At 33.2% G+C, this 20,773-nt stretch overlaps 1 protein-coding gene across 4 annotated transcripts in view; it reads right to left on the bottom strand.

Annotated features, from left to right (window-relative positions):
- Positions 1-20,773, bottom strand: part of PTPRZ1 (protein tyrosine phosphatase receptor type Z1) — a 224,920-nt gene that overhangs the window by 78,186 nt on the left and 125,961 nt on the right. For all 4 annotated transcript variants that reach the window (XM_023504831.2, XM_031938920.1, XM_031938921.1 and 1 more), the window contains exons 8-10: positions 20,051-20,201; positions 6,519-6,703; positions 3,547-3,673 (exon numbers count right to left, since the gene is read on the bottom strand). In XM_023504831.2, coding sequence (XP_023360599.1) covers positions 3,547-3,673; positions 6,519-6,703; positions 20,051-20,201 — 463 coding nt within the window. The remainder of the gene's footprint in view (positions 1-3,546; positions 3,674-6,518; positions 6,704-20,050; positions 20,202-20,773) is intronic.

The following is a 20,773-nucleotide window of genomic DNA, read 5'->3' as shown; positions in this document are numbered from 1 at the left end:
ATACTTAATTTTAAATATCATTTTATGCTCAAAACATTCATATGTTAGAAAAGAATATTAAAATAAGAAAATAGGAAGGATAATCATGTTCCCATGGTCATAGTATTTTATTAACTATGCTTCTATCAGAGTAGTTAATTATAAGTAATGTGTAAATACAACTTCAAAAAAATTGCTCTAATATTCTGGCAGTAACAAGACAACAATCTTAGGTGAGAAAGCTAAGCAATAATTTGGAAGCTTGTGTATTTTAACATGTACGATGTCTGAACAAAAACACACTGTTTACTGAAGGAGTTACTGAATTAGCTAGCGTGACACTGGAAGAATGATTAATGAAAATGCAGTCTTTAAAACAAGGAAGTTATATTCTTTGCCATATGTATTTAGGAAAAACAGAGCATCTATTTTTTCCTTGACATGAATAAAACTGAAATTTGACTCTACTTAACAGTTTTCAATTTTCATCTAAATGAAAAAAATCCATTCCAATTTCAGTGGGAATCTCATCCTTAACATATTCATTATAAAGACCAAAGAATGGCTAAAATTCGAATTCCACTGGTTTAATACTATACTAAGCAAAAGAATGATCGAATTTACCTCTGTAAACATAAAATTATGCTTGCCAGCTTTGCTTTTCTTAAATAACAAACAGCAAGGGAATACAGTCATTCAATGTGCTTCAAGAACAAGTCTGCTCAGATTTTCATTTAGCAACACCATGCAAAGAAAAGCAATAACATGCAAAGAAAATACAATTGGAAGCAAATATTAAAATGAAATTTGTTCTTGGTTGGAAGAATTCAGTTAGGAAAAATTTAAGAAACAATAATATCAACTGCTATTTCAACCAGGGAAAAACACTCAGCTGCTTTGAAATAAAAAATTTAAAATCTGTCACATGATCTTAACATCATGAATTTACTTACTACAAGATACTTTTAAAGCTAAAAAAAGAAAATTAAAATGAGAATTTACTTTAATAACATTAAAGTCTTCACTTATATAACAACTTCTATTTGAAGACCATTACATATCTCACAAACATGAATTATTACCATTATTTCAAAAAATGAAGTGCTATATGTTATAATTAATATAATTTGCTTGATTTTTTGTAGTAGTCAGTGACAGTGAGAAATTAATTCCATGCTCCTCAGGAATAAATTTCTGCTTATTTTAATACTAGATAATGTATTAGGTCTCAAGAAAGCAAGGTGTTATTCCTCCCCACTTCCTTCCCATTGATTTTTTTTTTCTTTTCTTTGTCTTTCTTTCTTTTTTTTTTTTTTTTTTTGCTGAGGCAATTGGGGTTAAGTGACTTGCCCAGGGTCATTCAGCTAGGAAGTAAGTGTCTGAGACCGGATTTAAACTCAGGTCTTCCTGACTTCAGGGTTAGTGCTCTCTCCACTGCACCTAGCTGCCCCATCCTATTGATTTTTAAGAAGAATTTCCTTAATAATTAAGTGGAACAGAGTCATTTTTTAAAACAATGTCACAATTATCTGCTCATTCCATATAAAAATATGCATTAGTACTATAATGGTCTAACTTTAAGCATCAAGGACCATTTAAAGGAAATCCATTTATTAAGATGCTTTTTATGATGCTGTTTTGAAGAATAATCATATATTTATTTAAGAATATCTTCCTGAGAATTGTCTTAATAAATATTGACTAAGGGGTAGGCCCCCCATTAGGAAACTCGTGTAATTCACACATATTTAAGAAATGCAAGTGTGTTATATCTTATTAATAAGCAATAATGACTCTCAAACTTAAGAGAGCTCAGTTAAACAATGAAAAGCTTTTGTGGATAACAGATGTGTAAACATGACCCTAATTAACTAATTTGCTAAAAGTTACAGCCTATTTATTAATATATTAACTATAAGTTTTGGGGTGCCATTACAGAAAAAGTTCAATGAAGTAAAAATTTAAAGTGAATTAATGACAATAAATTCCATTTCCTATCTGCCTGGGCCAATGGTCTCCAAACTTTTTTTTCTTTTTGACAATGAAACGTCATAAGTAAAAAAAAAAAAAAATTATGAGCATGTACTCTAAAGTATCTATATCTATTTATTTGTAAAATTTAAGATAGAAATAAAAAGATGAGATAAATATAAAATCTTTAATCCTAATATTAATAGGGAATCACTGAAACTTAGTGAATATGAGAGCTCTTTGAAAGCTATATACATGGGAGTACTAAGAGAAATTCATTAAGGGAAATTCATTAAGAATTTATTGTATTAGTCCAGGTAAGCAATAAGGACCTGAACATTGGTGGTATTTATATGAGGAGAAGAAGGATGAGAATAAATATATTTTAAAGCACCTACCACTTTACAAATGTTATTACATTTGATGTGAATGAGAAGGGATTGATGCCAGAAAGGCTGAAGAGGTAGGACCCCCCCCAAAAATGATTAGATAAGGGGTGAGTGACAGTGAAGAGCTAGGAATGATGCTAGTATCCACTATATAACAGAGAAATTTGTAGGAAAGTTAGGTTGTGGAGAGGGATTTGTGATATAGATGACAACTTTAACATTCTTAGTTCAGAGCTGGAAGTGTCCTTCTAATTTAAATCCCCTTATCCCCATTTGACAGATGAGATTTGCCAAATGATCCTAAATGACTTGTCCAATATGACAAAAACAGAAAAATGGTAGGAAACCTCACTTACTGGCTACTAGGCCAGCATGAAAAGCCAGAAATCTGCTATCATCATAAGGTAACTTAAGAAACAGGATATGCAGATGCTGACGGGGGTGGGAGAATGTTGCCTGTTGTATGTCAAGGTTGTGTTATATATATAACTTAAAAAAATGGCTTGTGATGCAGTTAGAGGGGATGAAGAATAATGGAGGAATAAATGAGTACAGGGAGTCATTTAGCTGTGTTGGAGACAATCTCACAATGGCTTATCAAGCAGAAGGATGATTGTCTCACCATATATTCTTTAGGATGATTCTATGACTGGTGGTATATAGTGTCGACTTTGGAGACTATTGGCTTGCGCAGTGGTAACAAATCTCAATAATCCAATGCTTTTTTTAATGTGAATTTAAGCATATAATCAGTCATTATTCCCTAGCAGAATTTCCTCTTTAGATCTTTCAATAATTCAGACTTGCCTTTTTATCCTCCCTAGGTTCAAATTTCCTTCTCTGGGTGAGTCTCTCTCCTCCCAGATTTCCTTTTTATCTCTGAAAAACTCTTATTGGGTAGGACTCCTTACACCTCCCTGATTCTCATAAAATCAGGTAAAACAGGAAGGAATGAGTAGACAATACAGAAAGGGAAGGCATTCCAAGGGAAAACAGATCCTCATTCATGGATAGTACTTAAAAGTTCTGTGGCTAGCTGCCTGTGAAATGAAAATGAGGGGCTACCAAATGAGTTGGAGTCAGTTATATAGAGAAAATATAAGATGGTGGAGGAGTTACATTTTAGACACACTTGTGACATAATTGTGTAAGAAATAACATGTTTCTTTTCAATTAAAATGACAACTGCTCTCAAAGTAACACTTACCTGTATCATCGGAAGGCATGTCAATAACCAGTTGGTCACTGTACTTTCCATATAAACCATTAGTGCATACAGCTACAATCTGAAGAACATAACTTGTATTGGGCAGCAAATTATTTAGAATAGCACCCTAAAAGAGAAATGTTGTTTATTATATAAGCGTCTCATTTTAACTCATTTTTGAACATATCAGACAGTTTTACTTAAAATTTTTTTTCATCTGTTAGCAACAATGGCAGCCAGCCTTTATATAGCATTTTAAGATTTGTATTTGTGTCGTAGACATATGTTAACTCATTTGATCTCACCCTATGAGGTAGGTGCTATTATTATCCTCAATTTACAGAAGAGAAAAATAAAGTTGAGAATTATACTCCTTAAATATTGGTAATTTCTGAAGACTATAGAAGACTGAAATTGTGAAATTTTCTAATAGCAAAGATGCCCAACAATAAGTGTGTAGAAGAGTTAATAAAGGGAGGGATTCAATTTACTAAGAAGTAACAGCTGATTCAATTTTCTGGCTAAGTCCATTTTCTCATTTTCTAACACCACTAGATTTTATTGAATTGATATTGCACTATTCTGTCCATTCCAGGGCACAGACACAGTCTTTTTTTGTCTCCCTATTCTAATCTTGTCAGAACATATCTGAAGTATGGCATTTAATTCTGGGTGATGCAAAATTCTGGGGAGGATATTTATAATATAGATAATCATCTATAAGTGGGTGATCAAAGATTATGAAGACTGTCAGGATGAAGGAGGAGAATTTGACTTAAAGAAGAAATGATTTAAAGAAATACAATAGTTGTTATTAAACATGAAGGATTAGATTTGTTTTGCTTGGCTCCAGAGAAGGACAAGAGATAAGAGACAGACAGAAGTTAAAAAGTTAACATTTTCCTAAGAATTAGGGCAGGCCCAAAAGTGGAATGGAGTGTCATAAGAGGGAAGTGGCAGATTCCCCATCATTGGTGGTCTATAAGCATAGGATAGATGACCTCTTGTTTGGGAAGTTGGAAAACATATTCCCGAAAAGACATGTGTTAGATTAGATGGTTTTTGATATTCCTTCAAACTTTGAGAATTTATGATTTTAGCTATAGCCTAGATCTGGAACTTGATTTTATTTTGTTCACAGGGCAATGTCCAAATGTAATATGAACCATACTACAACTACTATTGTTATTACTATATCTTTTGAAAATAGAATATATATATATGTATATTGAAAGAACATATATCTTTCAATTATCTAGAGTGAGCAAAATGGAAAAATATCTAATTGTCTGTTAGCATCTAGCTCAAGAAGGATACATATTTATGTCTATGACTAAATGTATCTGCCTTCTTCATGTGTTTCCTTCTCTAGCATTACCTGATTTTCATTTCTCTTCCTATTTTCTGTGCTATTTTCTCCCTTTAGCTATAATAGATAACGAAAATATATTTTAAAATATATTGGTCAACTGAATAACCTTTTATTCCTTTTCTTAAATTTAAAGACAGAGAAATGTTACATTTTGTATTTTTTTTTTTCAAATCGATAAAATAAACTTACTGCTTTGTATATGTGGCCTTTGATTATTATTTTTTTCTGGACCATTTGCTTTTGATGGAGAAGGCTCTCTTTTCCTGCTCTATATGAGAATATAATTAGCCAAGTGTCATCCAGCTTTTTTCATAATTTACTTATTTACATAAGCAGATACTTATGTATAATCTATAACATATAGATATACTACTTTATTATTGAAGTTTGAGTAATATTCCTTTATATCTATATTCAATCAGATTTTTCCCAATGTGCATTCAAATCCTGCTGGGGAAAAATTTTATTTCACTTTTTTCTTTCTTAGGACATAAACTAGAAAAATAAGCATTGAAAATTTGGACAATTACTAACTGGACATTAATTGAATATGTGTGGTACTTTTACTAAGGATCATTTAATGCTTAATGTGGCACAATATGCCAGTAATATAAAATACAGAACTATTATACTCATCATAGCTCTGGGAAATTGAATACCATATGTGATCACATTAACTTGAAGAAAGTTCCCAATGTGAAAACTTCTCTACTAAGCTAGACAATAATCCATCTCTAACTTAATAGATAAGGAGATAATTCTTAGGTAGTTAATTAATAGCTAACAATGGCTTGCATGCCTAGAGTCCTACTGCTGATTAATGTCTGAGGTTGGATTTTAACTTTCTCACTCCAACCTAGCTATTCTAGCCATTTCTATGTGTGAGCTGTCCCAAAAGGTTAAGTGATTTGCTTGGGATCACACAATTAGTAAGTGCCAGATTTGTAGCAAGCAGCTTTTTTGTTTTAGTGGCAAAGAACTGAAACTAAGGAGTATCCATTGACTGGAATGTATCAGAAGACACTATGGAATACGAATGTAATAGAACACTATGAGGTCATATGAAATGATGAAAGGAATAATTTTGGAAGACTTATTTGAACTGATGCAAAGTGAAGTGAAGCAGGACCAAAAGAACAATTTATACAATAATAGCAACATTATAAAGGTAAAATCTTTGAAAGGTCTAACTCTGATCAAAGTAATGATCAGCCACAATTCCAGAGGACTGATGATGAAGAATGATGTCCACCTACTAAAGAGAGGTGGGGATGATGGACTCAAAGTTCAGAATGAAACAAATATTTTTGGGACATAACCAATGCAGGAATTTGTTTCATTTGACTATGCATATTGTCATGGCAAGTTTGTTTTCCAGTTTTTCCCCCCAAAAAGGACCCAAGGGTGTAGGTGAGAGAGAAAATAAATACATGTTAATTTAAAAAAATAAAATAGTTCATAAAGACAAGATGGTTAAAGTCAAAGATCTATAAGTTAAAAAATGTAGCTTGTGTAAAGTACAAAATTTGAAAAGAAATCCATCGGAAGTCACAATATCACAAACATATTAATGCATAAAAATAAATGAGTTTACAGTTACCAAGTCTTGATACCCATCTGTCAGAAATTCATGCTTAGTTTGGTCTTCTCCCTCTAATTGCTGATAAAGGACTGCAAATTTTTCAATCATGGTATCATAAACCACTCGTGGTCTCTCCCATGTGACAAGGAGGCTGGTAAAGTTCTCTGGATCAGCTTGGATATTTTCTGGTTCGGAGCTGCAAACTTTAGAAAGAAAATAATAACATATTTAACAATCATAGAATTACCAAATCCCAGTCCTTCAAAAAGGTAAAGTATATTTTTCCAAAGATCATATAAATATTTTTATTTCTTCTAGTAATTCCAGTTGATATTGTTTATTTTTATGTATTTTCAAATAGGGTAAAAAGATTATGAAACAGAATAGTGACTTTTTAATTTCAACCTCAGCTACAAAAATTTTGTTTGATGATTTTTGGTCATATCTGAAAGAAAATTTTAAAATTAGGCATTATACTTACAAACAAGAAAAAAACAGCAAATTATTTTTTTAAAAGATGTAAGTTGAATATTTATTTAAAAAAACCAAAACAGATTATAGAATGTGACCTTACACAAAAGGAATGTTGCATTGTCTCTCATCCTTTAGTAAATTTCTTGCCCCTTCCTAGAAAACACATTTAAATGTTCTTGTAGAAGTACATATATCTATTTCTCTCTGATTCTGTGACTTCATTTCTCCTCTGATCTATGCCCTTTCTCTCCATCATTTGCATTTATTAATAGTCTATTCTGGTATCCAGTTTTCTTCCTTGCTTTAAACCTAGAGGTTTGATGGATAGTAAACACCAGGATACGCTGAAATGATTATAACACACTTTGGGTATTCTCTGATGACCTACATATCCAGTAACAAGTTCACTTATCTTCAAACCCTTTTTCAGAGGACATCTCTATAGCCTGAACATTTGTAAGCTTCCTGAATGATCTTCGAGCTTCTAATTATATTGGATATTCATCAGAGATTCATAAGTTAAGAGCAGGAAAAGAACAGAGGAGATATTCCCTAGAATCAGTGTTTCTTCAGGCCCAGATGTTCTTAGATAAATGTCTATGTGGTAGCTCTGCAATTTGATTTGCCTGGATAGGTTCTGGTCCTAGGAAATTCTAGTCAAGTCTAAATTCTTATTACCTCACACCAGAATTCTGAGGAAATCCCAGGTTTTGAGTTACTTCATTAGAAGTCCTTTGGCAATTGAGGTATGGTAGTACAGGTCTGTAAGCCTAGCCACCAGGAGTCTGAGATAATGGATCATTTGAATATAAGAGTTTTGAGTTGCAAGAGGGTTAAAGTCCATTGAATGTCCATAGTAAGCCCAGAATCAATATAATCAGTCATATGGGTTGGGGGCCACTGGATTGCCTAAAGAGAAGTGAAATGGACCAGTATGGAGAGGGAAATATCAAAATTTCTATGATGAGAAAACATAGAGAAACTGGTCCATGTTGGCTGCGGTATTTCCAGTCTGAGCAATGGGGTAAGAGAAAAGAGAGAAAAATAAGAACAAAGAAAATCAGAGAAAGAAAGAACAAGAGAGAGGGATGAAAGACAGAAGAAGACAGACAGAGAGAGACTAAGAGACTGGGAGAGGTGGAGAAACAGAGTCAAAAGATCTATTTTTTTACTACTAGGGTTATTCTGCCTTTCTTTCAACTTCCTAGGGGCTAATCTGGGCTTGCCTAAGGCTTGACCTGAGATTATACACATATAAATTTAGAGAAAGAAGCAGATGCAAAATAAAAAGATTTTAAATGTAAGGAAACTAGAAAGATTAAATTTGTAGGTGAAACAAACCATGAAAATCAACCAAGGCAGGAGCCAATGGTCTTGATTAGAAATTGACAAGCTTTGCAATATGGTAATTTGGGCTTCTACCCCTCCCAAGAATGGAAGTATAGGAAACAGAATTATTGATGACTTTAAAAGTGAAACCTTAGAATAGGGAAATTCTACTAATTCGTTTCCTTATCTTTATCTGATATGCTAACATTTCCAGTATTTGAACAGTTGACATTTGTCTACCTTTGATCTGTAAAGAGTTTTAACTCTCCTCAGTCTCCTAAGTGTAAAACACTACTATCTCTACCTTCCTGGTAACTCATAATTAATTAGCCAACATTTTGGGGCAGTCTGCTTGTCTATTGGTTTTGCCTATGTTGCTTCATCTCTCAGTAGAATTGACACTGAGTACAGCAGATGTTTTTTTTGTGGTGGCAAGGAATTGGAAATTTAGGGAATGTCCATCAATTGGAGAATGGCTAAGTAAGTTATGGCATATGAATGTAATGGAATATTATTGTTCTATAAGAAATGATTACCAGGATGATTTCAGAAAAGCTTAAAAAGACTTAAATGAACTGATGTAGAATGAAGTGATAAGAACACAAGAACATTTTACACAGTAACAGCAAGATTATATGATGATCAATTCCAATAGACTCAGCTCTTCTCAGCAATATAATTCCAATAGACTTGGGATTGAAAATGCCATCTGCATCCACAGAGAAAACTAGAGTCTGAATGTGGATCAAAGCATAGTGTTTTCATGTATTTTTGTTTATTTGTTTGCTTTTTCTTTCTCATGATGTTTTCCCTTTTGATTTGATTTTTCTTATACATGACAAGCATGGAAATATTTAAAATTATTATACATGTAAAAACCATATCAGATTGCCTGCTGTCTTGGGGAAGAGGGAAGTAAAGAAGGGAGAAGAAAAAGTTTGGAACTCAAAATCTCACAAAAATTAATATTGAAAATTATTTTTACATATGAAATTTGTAAAATTTGAAAATAAAATACTATTGAGGGAAAAAAAAAGAATTAACACTAAGACTCAGAGGGCAAAGAAAGTAGTTAGGACATAGGCATCCTCACTTCTTGGTTCATTAGATTCATTTGTATACTATCAGTAAATCTTAGAACCAGATCAATTGCATATGAAATCTAAGCTGGCAGGCTTCTATGATGTGAATCACTCCTTGCTGGATCTTGTGCTGTTTAAATGCTTGAGACCTTTGACATAAAAACAAAATAAAACAAAATAGAATACCCCCCCCCCAAAAAAAAAAAACCAAAACCCCAGAGATTTGGTTGTGATAAATCTTTATCCCAAAATTAGAAAAAGCTGATATTTGCAATCAAATGTGATTAGACCCTATCCAATTTTAGGGAAAAAAAAATTAACCTAAATCGAGGAAGTCCATTATGCTTTTTACAGATTTGGGTGGGATTAAATGCTTTGGATAGATTACCCAAGACTGAGCAATTTAAAAGTAAATGACATAATCAAAGTTCATTAAAATAGTTTTAGTCCCTAATTGTAATATTCATTCTTTCATTAATTGTTAACCCATCAGAGTTGATTCCCACCCCCAGGGACACCCACTTTTCCAAGGGCATGATGTCATCTTCAATTTTCATAGTGCCACTAACCTCTTTTATTAATAAAATAATGGCATTATTAATAAAAATAATTATCCAGAAATTAGCCTCAAGTTTTTTAAACACACTTAATAACATTTCTTGACTCAGTTTTCTCATTTGTAAAAGGAGGGAGTTAGACCTAAAGGAATTCTGAAATATCTTTAATTTTAATTTCTATTATTTTAAAAAATATTTGTAAAAAATTAATTTCGTTTCACAAACTGGACTAAGCAAATGATTTTATACTTGAAATAACTCAGAATATCTATTTCGTTTATTGCTGATCTAGATGAATAAAAACTACACAAAGTCTCCATGATTCTTTAAGATAAAAAAAAAATTAGAAAATCACCAAAAAAACCTAGCAATGTAGTATGCAAATAGGAGCTTTGTAGTATATCCTTTAAATGTGCAAATTTGAAATTTCATGAATCTAAATGAAGAATATGGCAATATATAAGGAAATCATGCCTCTGGATCACTGTAACTAGTTCTGTTAAAGTGTGATGCTAAAGAAGTGAGACTGGTTCAAGAGTATTTGTTTTTTGCAAAAAAAAAAAAAAAAAAGAAAGAAAAAAAAAGAAAAAAACCAAAATGATATCCCTAAGACCATCTTTTAAGGTCACACATAAATTTGGCCAACTAATCCTCTAAATCACTAACAAATCACCAGAGAATTGCATGAATGGAACTAAATAGTTTTAAAAAATGTACAGGCATGATTGGGAGCAAGTGAGACACAAAAGCTGACGGATAAATGTGTGTGCAGCATCCCCTGAGAAAGAAAAAGATTTCTTGTAGTAACTGCATTTAGTGGAATAAACACAGGATGGCGCTCCAAACTAATGATTAGCTTTTTGTAGAGCCAACTCGATTCTTTAGACATTTCCCCAGTAGTTACTTAATGAGACTGTCAAAAACTAAGCAACCCAGAAATAAATGTGCTGCACATATAGATGGCGTACAAATGAGTAACAATGGTAGATTGAAGATTTTGTATATTTTTAGAATTCAATGTCAAAACTAAGTTCTTTATTTTGGGGAGAAAAGGGTGACTTTTGTGTGTTCCTGTAGGACAATTCTTTTATCATCATGAAAATCTCAGCGAAATGATTTTTGTTTAAAGCACATTAAACTGTCCATCAATTCAAATAATTTAAAAGCAGGCCTGAGTATTGGAAACACTGGGTTTAAATCTCATTGGAAGTGTATTCCAATTCTGAATCAAAGGGTCTATGATTTTTAAGTTTAAATCCTGGCTTTGTTCCAAGGTCACCTTGCAATGTTGAGCAAATTTCTTCATGATCATGGGCTCCTGGGTAGCTAGAAAATGAAGGGAACTTTACTGGTATTCATAACCGAGGTCTTGTAAATTGAAAATATTTTGATGATTTCAATATAGTTGTTTTCCTTTATAATTCTAGATATTTCAGCTCATGCATTTAAAAATGCTATTCCAGAAGGGGTCTACCCTTCCAAGGAGGTTTATCACACACACACACACACACACACACACCCAAAGGCTAAGATTGCATGATATCCAAGATCCCTTCCAATTTTAAATCTTGGGATATTGCTACTGAAGTCCAGCAGGTGGCACAAAGAAATCACTAATCAACCACTTAGGAGATTTCATCTAAAATAGGAGGTGGAGGGAGAGGGAAGATAGATGCCTCAGTCTTGCTCCTAATAAATTCCCAATTCCAGATAGTTGTATCATATTGGGACATCCATTTTGTTTTGTTAAAGTTCAGTCATTTCAGTTGTGCTCAACGCTGTAAGTTTTCTTAGCAAAGATACTAGAGTAGTTTGCCATTTCCTTCTCTAGTCTATTTTACAGATGAGGAAACTGGGGCAGTAGAGTTAAGTGACTTGCCTAGAGTCATATAGCTAATAAGTGTATGAGATCAGATTTGTACTCAGATAACAAGTCTTTTTGATTCCTTCTATCCACTGCTCCACCCAGCTGCCCCAACCCATTTTGTAAGTAGGGCCATATCTTGAGGATTTAAAAAATGTATATAACAAAAGAATGATAATGAGAAAATCAATAAGTACACATTTACCACATACAGGTTTATTTGCAAAAAACAGAATTTCCTTTAGAAAAGGAAGCTAGAGCAAGGAATCAGAGAACTTGATATCATAGGATTTAGAGATTATAAAATCCAATCTTTTCATCTTATAAATCAATGAATGGAAGTCTATCAAAGTAAAATGACTTGTCCAAATTCTACAGGCTTTGATCTCAGATTTTCTTACTCTATATCTAGTCTCTTCAGTTGGTTTTCCATGCTATTCCTCCATTCTGCCACTATCTACTTATGTGAGATTAGGCAAGTAAATATTTGAAAGCTCTAGTTTTTTCATGTGTAAAATAACAGAAGCAGCCTAAAAACCCTCTATGTTTTGTATGGGACTACCTGCCATCTAGGGGAGGAGGTGGAGGGAAGGAGGGGGAAAGTTGAAACAGAAGTTTTTGCAAGGGTCAATGTTGAAAAATTACGCATGCAATATGTTTTGTATATAAAAAGCTATAATAAAAAATGTAAAATAAAATAAAATATGTCAATAAAAAAAATCTCTATGTTTCCTTCAAGCTCTAAAATTCTGTCATTTATGCTTGGATAGCACAGTCAATTTACCTCTTCTGAATAATTTTCGTTCTTTCCTCATTACTTTCCTAAGCTCTCCAAGGACAGGGGCTATGATGGCATTTTCCCCTTTTGTATCTCCCCTTCTAAGTAGCTTGGACACAGTAGGCACTTAATAAATATTTGCTGAATTTAGTCTATTCTTGTCTTCACTAGCAAAAATATTTTCATTGTTGAAAAGCAAATGTTCTTGAAGATAAAGGTCAGGAAGGGAGATCATAGCTACTGCACATCAACAGTTACACCTCAGGTTATTACCACCTTAGGATCTCTGACAAATCTCACAGGTTCTTGATGTTTAATGCATAAGCGACCAGGAAGCCTAGTCCTCAATGTCCACATGAAAAGTCTATAAATATTTTTGTAATCTTATTATGACAGTTTCCTCCCATGTAGATGAATTCAAAGGTCTAAAGAGGCTACTTTTGTATTTAAGTACTGCTTTTAGCATTATCTGCACATCTATTAAAAATAGTGAAAATTATACATACTTTTGGCTAACACCAAGAGCTATGATTTAAGGGAATTTATTCTTGCTACCACCTGTGAATTTGGGGTACCTAACTATGTCCTTCTCACATAGAATTTCCAGTTCAAAAGATATTCATTACATGCCCACTATATTGAAGACTTTCTACTAGGTACCAGGAAATACGAAGATGAATATGATAATTTCTATTCTCAGGGAGGTTTCTAGTATAAATAATAGATAGAGTTCAGTGACTCACACCCATCCTGTCTCTTCATCTTTATCACAACTCTGTGGGGGTGGTGGCTATTTCCAATAATTCTGCACATATTTCATGGCTGAGGAAAATGAAACTGGAGCTGAATGACTTCTTGAGCATTACATTCAGTAAATGGTGAGAAGCCAAGATTCAAGCCCACAAGACTGGATTTGAATTTACAGATTCATATAATATATATGACAATTGAATTTCAAAATATTTTGTTGTGGTGGTTTTTCTAGTCATGTTTGAGTTATCTCATTTAAACTCACAATGAGTTTTTCTGATTCTACTGTACCACTTAGCTGCCCCTTTCAAAATACTATTCTGTCTTTATAAATGGAATAATGGTCTAGTTGGTCTAAGAATTGGTCTAATAACTAGTCTGAGTCTAAGCTGAATCATGGGAATCATCATATACCATTGTAGGCAAAAAGAAAAGAAAATATTGAGGATATAAAAAAGACAGAATAGAAAAGGAACTAATTAATAAGCCCTACTATGTGCCATTCATTGTAAATGTTGGGGATAAAAAAAAAATAATCCTTGTTCTCAAGGACCCTACATTCTATTATGGGAGAAAAATGTTTATATATAAGTATATACAGATTAAATATAAAGTAAATATAAATTACTTAAATACAGGTAGATAGATAAAGAAAGAAAGATGCTAGCGGATGGGGGGGGGGGGGCGGGGGCGGGGAGGATGGTCAGAAGACTGTACAAAAGGCAACACTTGAGCCAAATCTTAAAGAAGTGAGGGAGTCTATGAGGAAGAGGTGAGGAAGGGAAGTTTTCTAGGCCTGGGAACATAGCAGAAGCAAAAATAAAAATGTAAGGAAGATAAAAGAGAACAGACATACTTATGATGGGCAGTAGTGGAGAAAGTACTATTAACTGCTTAGTGTCACTAAATAGGACTCAATTATTATTTACTACTAAGTGTTAGTCCAGATGTAACATAGCACTATATTGAATGTAATCTATAAACATGTACTAATGTATTCCTACCACACTTTTGTAAAGTTGATGGACCTCTTTTTCAATACCAAGCAGATACTTGGATGACTTTTACGAAGGGAACAATAAGATTTATGGATCCATGAGTTAACAATCACTGAGGTTAAGCTTTCTCCTCACGGAGTAGTATATCTTAATGAACTGAAACAAAAAAAAAAATCAATATAGATCTTCAAAGGTTGTAAATGTCATAATCAGAAATGATGTATTTCTTACATGAATTTCTAAAGAAATCATATTTTTAGGTAAACATTTCAAAAAGAAAGAATCCTAGTGGCTTAGAGATATGAAGGGATTTAACTAAACATAAAGTTAATCACAGAGCTCAGATTTCAACACAGATCCTCTGCTCTTTTCACTATATGAGCAATTCACCTTCTTGTTATGTATCTTATATCTTTGATATTTCTTGAAAAATAAATACAACAAAAAGAGAAACCTTGTGGGTAACATTGTAAAAGGAAATGACACCTATAGGATATCTTTCCATTTAAAAAAAAAAAAGTCATTTGTATTACTGAGTCTTCCAAGATTATGGTACTGAGTCTCCCATATGGGAAGTTAATGGCTTTCTTATTCCTTGCTTCCCTTTCTATACTCTTTGATTTAGTGAAATTTAAATCCTCAATTTAAATAAATGTTTAAATGATGTTTCTAAATCTTTTACTATTCCTCATGCAAAATACCCTGTCTGTTGATACCAAAGTATTTTCCATGGCTGTCCCACATATTTACAATGTTCATCCCCAACTCCTGGCTTCATATAAGTTTCAGCTAATACTCCATCATCTACAAAACAAAACAAAACAAAAACCACACACTTTCTTGCTCTCCTTCCCTTTGTGATTATCTTCAATTTATTTTATGTGCATCTAGTCTGTATGTGGTTGTTTCTATGCTGAGTCCTTAAATATAATGCAAACTCCTTGAAAGTGGGGTCTGTTTTGTCTTAGTACCTCCAATGCTTATCATACTGCCTGGCATATGTGGATGCTTAAGAAATGCACTCAACTTGGCTTTTGCTCATCTAAAATAGTATATGACATGCAGCTCTTTTAAGAAGGCAGAAGTGGTAGAAATAGTCATAGTCCTGAAAATAAACTAGTCTCTAATATTCTTGCCCCAATGAACACTAATTTCTGGAATTCACAATAGCTCTAGAGGCAGCTGAGCATTTGGTATGCTGCTGCCATATAAGAGTGATAAGAGTGTTAGTCTTTAGATCATGAAGACCTAGACTCATGATGAGCAAGTCATTGAACGTTTCATAGTCTCAGTTTCCATATCTGTAAAATGGAGTTATAGAGTTGAAGATATGATAGACTATGCAAGTGTTTTTAAAAACTTGAAGTGCTATGCTGATTTCAATTATTTATTGATAGTCAAAATAATTTCAGGTGCAAATATTCACTTCTTTATTTTCTGACAGATGGAAGGCAGTATTTGCATACCAGGGACTTTTATGAATGCTATTTATTCCTATTGACTTTTTGAAGAAGGAAACAATCCTAAAGAATAATCCACAATAAAATTTGTAGCTGACCACAGAAAATTTTTGTATTCTGATAAAAATTACTAGTATCAAATTACTTTGCCTGACTAGATTACATGACCAATTGTCAAGGATATTGGGGAAGGAATTTCTATTCAGGGAAGATAATAAATTTTTCTTTATCATTTTAATTCTATCTTAGTTTACTACTATTATTTTTCCACACATATTTTCCCCTAAAATCCATCTCAGTAGTTAAAACTTCAAGATGGCTTTAGAAGGTTCCCGACATGATTAGATCCCTCAAAAATTCTTCTTACTTCACTTTCTGAAAGTACTCCCACATCCCCTCTAATCCCTCCTTCCCACCCCCACACTGCCCCTTGATAATCAGGGTAATGTTGCTTCTGAAGCCTGCTTTCATTTCAGTTAGCAAAAGATAAAATTTCCTAGCCCTATACATGATGATACTTTAAAGTAGTAAGAAAAATAAATCTCTTATTTCTAAGTTATACAAGAAAAGTCAATTTCCTTATATTTTATAAACTGCAGTCTATAGTTGTCAAATAATTTATAGAATTTTAGAAAGCTTTCCCTTATTCTTAAGACTAACCAAAAGGCCAAATTGTTTAAAACCTATTTTGTTGTACCTTTTGGCAAATATACAGGTTCTTATCATTTTTGTGTTGATACTTTGTGGGAAGAAAACATACTTCTATGGTTCCAGGGCAAAAATGACAAAATTCTTTGACAAATCAGAATAATGGTAACTTATATTTTAAACCCAAAAAATAAAAAGCAGCCACCTAACATAACAATGCTTTCCTATCTCTGAATTTCCTTACATTCTCACACTCGCCAATCATTAATAAAGGTGTTTTTTAAAGAATATAATAGCATTCAATTAATTAATTAATTCAATTAATTCAAAAAATTCAATTAATTTATTTTGTTTATTTTGTTTTAGAAAAGAAGCTGGCTCAGTTCTGTTCCATTTTCCATTAATTAATATTCTATTATTTACTGGACAGGATGTTACAGTGTTCACTGTTGCTGGTGGAAATATAATTGAATTTCCTGGCTTTGGGGCAATTTAATTAGAAACTTAATGTTGCATTAAATGTAGCTATTCATCATTGTTTTCACTCTCTCCTTTTTTTGGCAACAGGAAAGTTATTCCCACCAATATCACATTAAAACAATTAACCTGTGTTCTTCTAAAGACTAATCTTTGAAAAACAGAAGATTATTAAAGTAATATTATACATGTCAAAGGCATTTTTTATGGAGCTAAAACAAAAGAAGAAAAAAAAAATCATTTCCCAAGGAGAACTTTTGGAATCAGTTCTAAGTCTTCAAGGAAGGAGCATTTCAACTGTTTCACTAACTTTATAGCAAATTCCGGGACAAACGGAAGGTTAAAAATAAAAATGTCAGTTACATCTTCTCTGTTATTTTTAAAATAATGTCTGTAGTTTGATGAATTTAAAATAACAAAAATAATTCTGAAAATATTCCCTTTTGTGTAATTTTTCACTCATGGTAGATAACACTACCATGCTACCAATTTTAGTCATCTTTGGTCCCTCAACTTGACGATTATCAAACACAGGATTCTGAGAGAGTATGGTATATTGATATAGGCATAGGCTTAGAGTTAGGATTCAACTCTTTTTGTCTTACATGACATGCATCAATTTGGCCATTTTTCTAACTCCCTGATTTCTCATTTATATCCCATTATAGGCTCTCATTTTCCCCTTCTTTTTTAAATTGAATTTTATTTTCAGGTCCACAATCTCTCCCTCTCATCTCTGAATCCTTCTATTACAGATCCCTATACTAGCCATATCTAAATCTGTATTCACAGTCCATAATCTCTATCAGGAAGTGGATACCATGTTTTATTATGAACCCTCTGGAACTGAGGTTGGTCATGGATTAATTGGGTGTTTCTCAGGATTTTCTCTTTAGCCTTCACTTCTTTCCCTACATACTCATTCATGGGGATTTCATTATTCACAACATTTTTTGGACTATGAATGTTATGCAAATAACTCATATCTGGAAGTTCCTGCCTCTCTCTCAAACTCCAGTATGATAGTCTTTTCAACTACCTTTTGTATTCTCCACTGGGATGTCCCAAAGGCACGTCAAATTCAACAAGTCAGCAGAATGATAAAGTAGAAGAGCTTATTTGAAATCAAGAACTCGAGAGACTAGAATTTAAGTGTACACTCTACCATTTTCTAGCTCATAATCTTCAGCAAATCATTTAACAGCTTTAAAAATTTTAGTTTTCTTAGTTATTAAAAAATGTGAATCATAACAACCTCATAAGGTTCCTACATGCATCCATACTCTGGCCAAACTAAATGATTTCTGTCAGTTCTCAATCTATGACACCCTTTCCCTCTTGAATAATCCTCCTTTAGGTTTTTGGGACACCATTCTCCTGGTTTTCCTCCTACCCATCTGGCCACTCTCTGTCAATCAATCATCTTTGCTAGATTTTCTTGTGTATCAAACCAACATGACATGGGTTTTCCTCAGGGATCTGTCTTGGGCCCTATTCTCTTCCCCTCTGTACTATTTCTCTCTCCTGTACTGGTGATCTCATCAGCTCCCATGGATTCTATCATCAAATCTGTTCTATTGATTCTGAAATCGACTTAACCAGCCTTAACCTCTCTGCTGACCTCCCATCTCTAGCTACTTTTTAGTTACTTTAAATTGAATGTCCTATAGACATCCAAATAATTCCTAAACTGAACTCTATCTTTTCCCCCAAACTTGTCCCCTTGCCAAACATTGTTATTATTGTGAAGGACACATCCCACCAGATTCACAAACAAGGTGTTTCTCAACTCCTCCCTTTCTCTCACCCTCCTATATTCAATCTGTTGATTTAACCTTTGTCATATGTCTTGCATCTGCCCACTTTTCTCTTCTGACACTGTCATCAATCTAGAACAGGCTCTGTTCACATTATGGTAGGACTATGGCAATAGCCTACTGGTTGATTAGCCTGTCACATATTTCTCCCTACTCCAGTCTATGCTCCAGTCAGTCCCCACATAGATTTTCCTTACACACAAGTCTGACATGTTACTTTTCGTCCTGTTTCTGCTGCACTCAATAAATTCTAGTAGTTCCCTATTACTTACAAGATCAGATATAAAATCTTTGATGGTCAATTCCTTTAGAACCTGGCCCCCTCCAACCTTTTCAGTCTTATTACAACTTATATCTCCTTCCCTCTCCTTATTCCTTCCCTCCCTATTACATCTCTTCTCTCATCCTCTTATTCTTCAGTCTGGAAATACTGGCCTCCTAAAATAAGATGTTCCTCAAATAAGATCTTTTTCTGTCTCCTGGAATTTTTGTTGACTGTCCCTCATGCATGGAAAGTTCTCCCATTGTATTCTTGGCTTCCTTCACTTTATCCAAGCTAAAATTGATCTTTTATAGGAAGTCTTTCCCTTTGGTCATTTTCTATTTATCTTCTATTATAGCTATATATATATATATATATATATATATATATATATATATATCTCCTATATTATTGTCTTCCCCAATAGATTGTGTGTTTCTTGAGAATAGGGACTGTCTTTTGCCTTTACACACAATGTCTAAAACACAGTAAGTGCTTAATAAATGTTTGCTGACTGACTTAATTAACTAATTGTAGCTGTCTAAACAAATTTTTCTTAACTTCTGTTTTGGGAACTTTGAAATATTCTCTACTTGCAATTCCGTGAATCTCAGTACATCAATATTCTATCTTCACTTGAAGCTCTATTCCAAATGCCGTCTTTTCATGAAACTTTTCCTTATTGCCTCAGAAAAACAATTATTTATTTTCTCCCTTCCTTCACTCCTTTCCTTCCTCCTTCCCTCCCTTCTTCCCTTCTTTCCTGTCTTCCTCCTTTTCTTTCTTTCCTTTTTGGCTATGTACCTTTTTTTTTTTTTTTAAACCACATCAGGCACACACTAAACTACTATTTACTGTAATCAAGTTATGATAGACATGTCTTATCTCCTTGAAGGAAAGGACCATGTCTTTTTTTATTTCTGGAAATCCCAAAAGGCTGAATTTCATTCACAGCCCAGGTTTACTAAGTATTTGCTCCTGACTTTTATTTACTTAAAATAATGTTAGAATCTCTGTGATCAGTAGAGGGTATGAAGAAAAATAACCACAATACCTGTTTCGTGGATCTCTTCTTCTCCTGTATATGAAGAAAACACCTGCCTGGAGAACTTGTACTGCTGTTCTCGGAAATTATTTTGCAGGTAATCCATCAGCATGACATACCCGGACTGCTGCATGGTAAGAACTTCACAAAAGACAGCCAACTGGGAAAAAGGATCAAACAACTCAAGATAATTATTGTAAACCCCCAAAGGAAAGAAACATCATACTACCTTCCCCAAACCAAAATGAAACATAAAACTTCCTTGGTAAAACTCTACATTTGAAATTAATTTAGAAAAAAATCCTTGAATTATTTTATCTTTTTTAAGCCTAGAATCTTTAAAACTTTACAGAAGTCATCTTATCAATATATGTTTTCTTTTCTTAAAAAACAACAGCAATAACATTTTGTTTTGAAACAACAGATACTTCCCACTAAATCCCTTATAAAATATAGTCTCTGGGGAAAAGTTTGTTGATTCTTAACTGGAATGAGAGGGTGCTTTAGTTCTAACAATGTTAACTAACATTGACTACTGTTTTTCTGTGGTGACTTCATCTATGTTATTATAGTCATTGTGACACACAAATTTTCCAGAAAAAGTAATTTCAAGTCCTGTGTTCCCATTTTTTATGGCTCCATAAGATTACCACTGGTCACTGAAAAAAGAAAGAATAAAATGCTATCATCTACCCTTCTTTCTTATATATTGTGTGAACCATAGAACTTGAA

Source organism: Sarcophilus harrisii, chromosome 5, assembly GCF_902635505.1.
Source record: "Sarcophilus harrisii chromosome 5, mSarHar1.11, whole genome shotgun sequence".
Lineage (NCBI taxonomy): Eukaryota > Metazoa > Chordata > Mammalia > Dasyuromorphia > Dasyuridae > Sarcophilus > Sarcophilus harrisii.
The sequence above is the reverse complement of the archived record's forward strand: the minus strand, read 5'-3'. Positions and strand labels throughout refer to the sequence as shown.